At 43.8% G+C, this 5,455-nt stretch overlaps 1 protein-coding gene across 1 annotated transcript in view; it reads right to left on the bottom strand.

Annotated features, from left to right (window-relative positions):
• LOC109914632 (centromere protein Q-like) overlaps window positions 1-5,455 on the bottom strand; it is a 25,911-nt gene that overhangs the window by 12,941 nt on the left and 7,515 nt on the right. The window contains 2 exon segments of the mRNA XM_048620753.1: window positions 2,445-2,553; window positions 3,666-3,720. Coding sequence (XP_048476710.1) covers window positions 2,445-2,553; window positions 3,666-3,720 — 164 coding nt within the window.

Below are 5,455 nucleotides of genomic sequence, written 5' to 3'. Positions count from 1 at the left end.
TCTGATGCTGCTTGGCCTGCTGTGTTCATCCACCTCTACACCTTGTAATGTCAGAAACAGTCCTGCTTGACTGCACTTATGGGTCCCTTCAGGGTGCCCACGATTAAGAGACACAGACGCAGAAAAAAAAAACTCTCTTGGGTCTCCTTCAGACACACAAGTGATTTCCTGACCCACTTTAGAGGGATGTTGAAGGTCAGAGGCTGGGAAACTTGCAACCATTATCTCACCTCCTGACTCTCCAAAGCTGAGGTGCAAGTCAGGAGTGTGATGGAATACTCCCCACTTGCCCTGGATGGGGGCAGCTCCAACAATACTCAAGAAGCCCGACACCATCCAGTACAAAGCAGCCCCCGCTTGACTGGCACCACATCCACCAAAAGAAATTCAGAAATCACACAACACCACGTTATAGTCCAACAGGTTTATTTGAAAACGCAAGCTTTTGGAGCCTCGCCCCTTCTTCAGGTTTTAGTGTCTGAAGGAGGTGCAAGGCTCCAAAAGCTTGCGTTTTCAAATAAACCTGTTGGACTATAACCTGATGTCATGTGACCTCTGACCTTGTTCACCCCAGTCCAACACTGACACCTTCTCATCAAAAGAAATTCACCAAAGCTCTTTAGACAGCACCTCCCGAACTCACAACCACTACCATCTGGAAGGACTAGGGCAGCAGAAACACGGGAACACCATCCTTCCAAGGCACTCACCATCCTGACTTGGAAATATATCACCGTTCCTTCAGTGTTACTGGGGCAAAATCCTAGAATTCCCTCCCATGCAGCATTGTGGGTGTACTTAGACCAAATGATCTGCAACAGTTCAAGAAGGCAGCCCGCCACCATCTTCTGAAGGGGCAGCTGGGGATGGGCAATAAATGTTGGCCCAGCTAATAATGCCCATGTCCCATGAATTAACTTTTAATAGGATCTGTCGGTCTTGCGTCATATTTAGGCCCAGACGGCCTAAAGAAGGCATGTTTCCTTCCTTAAAGAGACATTAGTAAACCAAGATGTTCTCTTGTTTTACAATAACGCTACAGTTTCTAAACTATTCATGATCAGATGAGGAGACAGGTCTTCATCCAGAGAGTGGGGAGCCTGTGGAGTTCACTATCACAGAAAGTGGTTGTGACTAAAACATGATTTGTTTTCAAGCAGAAGGCAGACATACCTCCTGTGGCTAAAGGGAATAAGGGATTATGGGTGGGCGGCAGGATTAGGACATTGAGCACGATAATCAACCATGATCTGAATGAATGGCAGAGCAGGCTCCAGGGATCGAAAGGCCTACTCCTGCTCCTATCTTCTCTGTTCCTAAAACTTATGGAATCATAGGCTACATGAAGATGCTGATTAGCCTATGCAGGCTCCAATTAGTCCGACTCCTCCCCATGGCTCTCCAACTTTTCTCCTTTAAAAGTTATCTTTCCAAATTCCCTTTCAAAGGCTTAAACTGAATCTGCTTCCACTTTCCCCTTTTAAGCAGTGCATTCCAGATCACAACTCTGTTTTTTCCAACACAACTCTTCTGCTTCTTTAACCAATCACCTGATTTCTGTGCCCTCTGCTTATCAGCTCATTCGCCATTCAAAATCATTTCTCTTCAGTCACCCCATCCAAAACCTTCATCAGCATTTTGACTGATGACAGTTTCGAATCTATTGCCAAAGTTTTCTAAACCGAACAAAAATTTTCAAGCCGCCAGGTTTTACACATCCACACCTCCACATTACAAGGCCAGTAACACCACTGTCCCCTGATCTAGGATTTTATGAAGACACAGTGTAGAAAGAGCTCTTCTTTCCAAAAACTGTCGCTGGATTGAGATTGTGTGAAGATGCAAGGACAGAGGGATCTTTACTCTGCTTCCAGCTGTGTCTCCCCTGGGAGTGATTCACATTGACACGGAGTTCCCAGTGAAGTGGACTGGGTCTGTTTTACTATGTCTGTGCTTCAAACAAGCCTCCTCCCACCCCTTTCTTTATCAGTGCCTGCACCAATTTATCCTTCCATTCTTTTCTCATTTACTTGTTTATCCAGCTCCCTCTTAAACACATCTGCAAGACTTAACTAACGCACAATGTGAGATACACATTGTTTTACTCTCTGGGAGAAAGAGGCTGCCCTCAAATTCTCTGTGGCTTCAGTTGGGCCGATCATGTTATATTTATGGCCCCTAATTCTGGTCTCTCCCAAAAGTAGGCACATCCATTTTACTAAAGACTTTACAAGTCACCCTTCCATCATGCCTCGTCTTAAGAAAAAGCCTCAGACTGTTCAATACTCCAGACTGGTGTCACACTTATAAATGCACCTTCTTCAATTCCTTCAAGATCCTGTAAAGACTGAAACCAGGCTGTTCTCAAGCACCAAAAGTTCTGCACTCAAGACAAATCAAAGCCATTAATGAAACATTATACAATCAGCTTGATAGCTACATACTATATAGCAATGTCGACTGCTGCAGTGATGTAGTCTTTCGTACTCTGGGGTAATGGTTTCCATTGAGCAGTATTGACAGTGGACACCTTCACCTTCTTCTGTTTGGGATCTGCACAGAAAAAAAATTGCAGGTTATTGCAATGGTCTCCACCATCCTGGAACAAGCTCTCGGGGATCGGTACAGTATGTCTGATTTATGAGAAATACTCGCAATTCTGCACATGACTGAGAAAGCTCTGTTTTGTCGCAGGTCGTGTAGAAGCTGTAATGTCAATAAACACAGCAGTTTCTACAGAGGAGCACTAAATCAAAGCCAACACAGCCATTCTACCATCTGCCATTCAATAAGATCATACCGCATCAGATGACTCTACCGTCCTGATAAACTTTTACTCCTTCACTTCTCCAGAATTGGTCTACATCTGCCCTCAAGCATTCTGCTTCTGAGGCAGAGACTTAAAATGACTCGTGAACCTCAGAGGCAGTTTCTCAGTTTGAAGTGGAGAACACCTTATTTCGAAATGGTGACACCTCATTCTAGATTCTTCCAAAACAGGAAGCGTTATCTCCATATCCATTCATCTCTTACTGTTCTAAACAGCAGCAGGTACAAACCTAAGCTGTGCAAACTACTCCTGTGAGACATCCAAGCCCATTCCCAGATCTAAGTACAATAAACCTTCTCTGAATTGCCTCCAATGCATTTACATCCTTCTTCAGATAAGAGGCTCAAAAACGTGCACAGTATGTCAGATGTGTTTTCACCAATGCCCTATACAACTGAAGCATGACCTCCTTATCAGTTCATTCAATTCCTCCTACAATAAACATTAATATTCTTTCAGCTTTCCTGATTCCTGGTTGTACCCGAACACTAAACTTTCACCATTCATGCATGAGGATACCCAGATTCCTCTGCAATCTCTCACTGCTTATGTTTCTTTTTTATTCTTCCTACCAAAATGGACAATTTTCCCACATTATGCCCCATTTACCAGATTTATAACTTCTTTCCAGCCCCCTTATTTCAACTTCACAATCTAATTTCCTCCCCATCGTTGTGACATCAGCAAATTTGGCAACCACACCTCCGGTCTCTTCATCCAGTCCTTGTACAATCTGCCTTCCACCCCCTGCTCTCATTCCTGTCTTACCGATCTAAGATAATTTCCATTTTCTACACATGATAACTGGTTGGAAACACAACACAAGAGTGCTCACTTATCTGACTGGAAGCATCTGTGGTTTTTCTCTTCTTTTTGGCAGGCTGTTCATTCTGTAAAGGAGAGGAGACAAGTTATAGAGATGTACAGCATGGAAACAGATGCTTCGGTCCAACTTGTCCGTGCCGACCAGGTATTCTAGATAAATCTAGTCCCATTTGCCACCATTTGGCCCATATCCCTCTAAACCCTTCCTATTCATAGACCCATTTAGATGCCTTTTAAATGTTGTAACTGTACCAGCCTCCACCACTTCCTCTGGCAGCTCATTCCAAACACGCACCACCCTCTATGTGAAAATGTTGCTCCTTAAATCCCTTTTAAATCTTTCCCCTCTCACCTTAAACCTACGCCCTCTAGTTTTGGACTCCCCGACCCTGCAGAAAAGAACTTGGCTATTCATCATATCCATGCCCCTCATGATTTTATAAGCCTCTATGTGTCACCCCTCACAGCAAATGAAGTAAATTTTTTTTAATCTTTATTCTTTCACAGAATGCGAGCTTTGTTTGGGAGGTCATTTGCAGCCTCTTTCTAATAGCCCTTGAACTGATTGGCTGGCGAGCCAATTTTGGAGTCAAGTTAAGAGTCAACCCAATTACTAAGAATCAGGAGTCACATCTATGTCATACTGGGTAAGGACAGCAGATTTTCTCCCCAAAAGGGTGTTTGAGAACTACATTTTTTTTTGCTTTTCATTCATTCACGGAAGGTGGTGTTACTCACTGAGTCATCATTTATTGCCCATCCAGAGTTGCCCCTTGAGATGGTGATGGTGAGCTGTCTTTTTGAGCCGCTGCCATCCTTAGCACAAAGGAAAACCCACAATGCTGTTAGAGGCGGAGTTCCAGAATTTTGACCAGTGAAGGAACAACAATTTTGATTTTTAAAACAATAATCAATAGCTTCACAGTCATCATCACTGGACTAGTTTTCAATTCCAGATTCAGGGGTCATCGTAGGATTTGAACCCTTATCCCCAGAGTCTTTAGCTGGGTCTCTAGATGTTCAGTTCAGTGACATGACCACAAAGGGATTTAAGGCTATTAGAGGACTGAAGGCTTCAGGAGATCCTCTTCTGAGACAGTTTCTCTTCCCTGTGCTTTACACTATCACACTAAACCAGAATAAGCCATTGTGTAGGCCTCAGCTGGAGCGCTGCCTTCAATTATGGGTACCGTATGTTAGGAAGAAAACAAGCCTTTGAACAGCGCGCAGAAGTGATTTACAAGAATGGTTCGAAAGATGAAGGATTACAGTTAGTTAAGCAGAGAAAGGAAGGGAGCAATTCGATAAAGGTGTTTAAAATCATGAAGGGTTTTGATAGATTAAATGAGGACGATCTATTTCCAGTTGAAGGATCAAGAACACAAGGGGACACTTTTAAGATGAATGGCAAAATATGCAGAAATTAAATGAGAAATTTAATTTTTTTAACATTACACACTAGGGATGAAGATTGTGGCATATGGGAAAAGAGAGGGTATCAGAACAATTGAATTCGTGTTCAAACAAGCCAAGACAGATTTGGTGCACTAAATAGCCCTACTGCGGCTGTGCTACTTTATTCTACTCCATCGTTGCTCTCTCTGCTGGATACATGGTTCCCTAATTACAGCCCCTTCATCTTTCCCTGGCTCTGTAACCTCCTCCAGCCCCCTACACCCCCTCCCTATCTCTGTAACCCCCTCCAGCTCGTACACCCCCTCCCTATCTCTGTAACCCCCTCCAGCCCCTACACCCCCTCCCTATCTCTGTAACCTCCTCCAGCCCCTACACCCCCTCCCT

Source organism: Rhincodon typus, chromosome 48 (genome assembly GCF_021869965.1).
Source record: "Rhincodon typus isolate 14 chromosome 48, sRhiTyp1.1, whole genome shotgun sequence".
Taxonomy (NCBI): domain Eukaryota; kingdom Metazoa; phylum Chordata; class Chondrichthyes; order Orectolobiformes; family Rhincodontidae; genus Rhincodon; species Rhincodon typus.
This window is presented reverse-complemented; position numbering and strand designations above follow the sequence as displayed.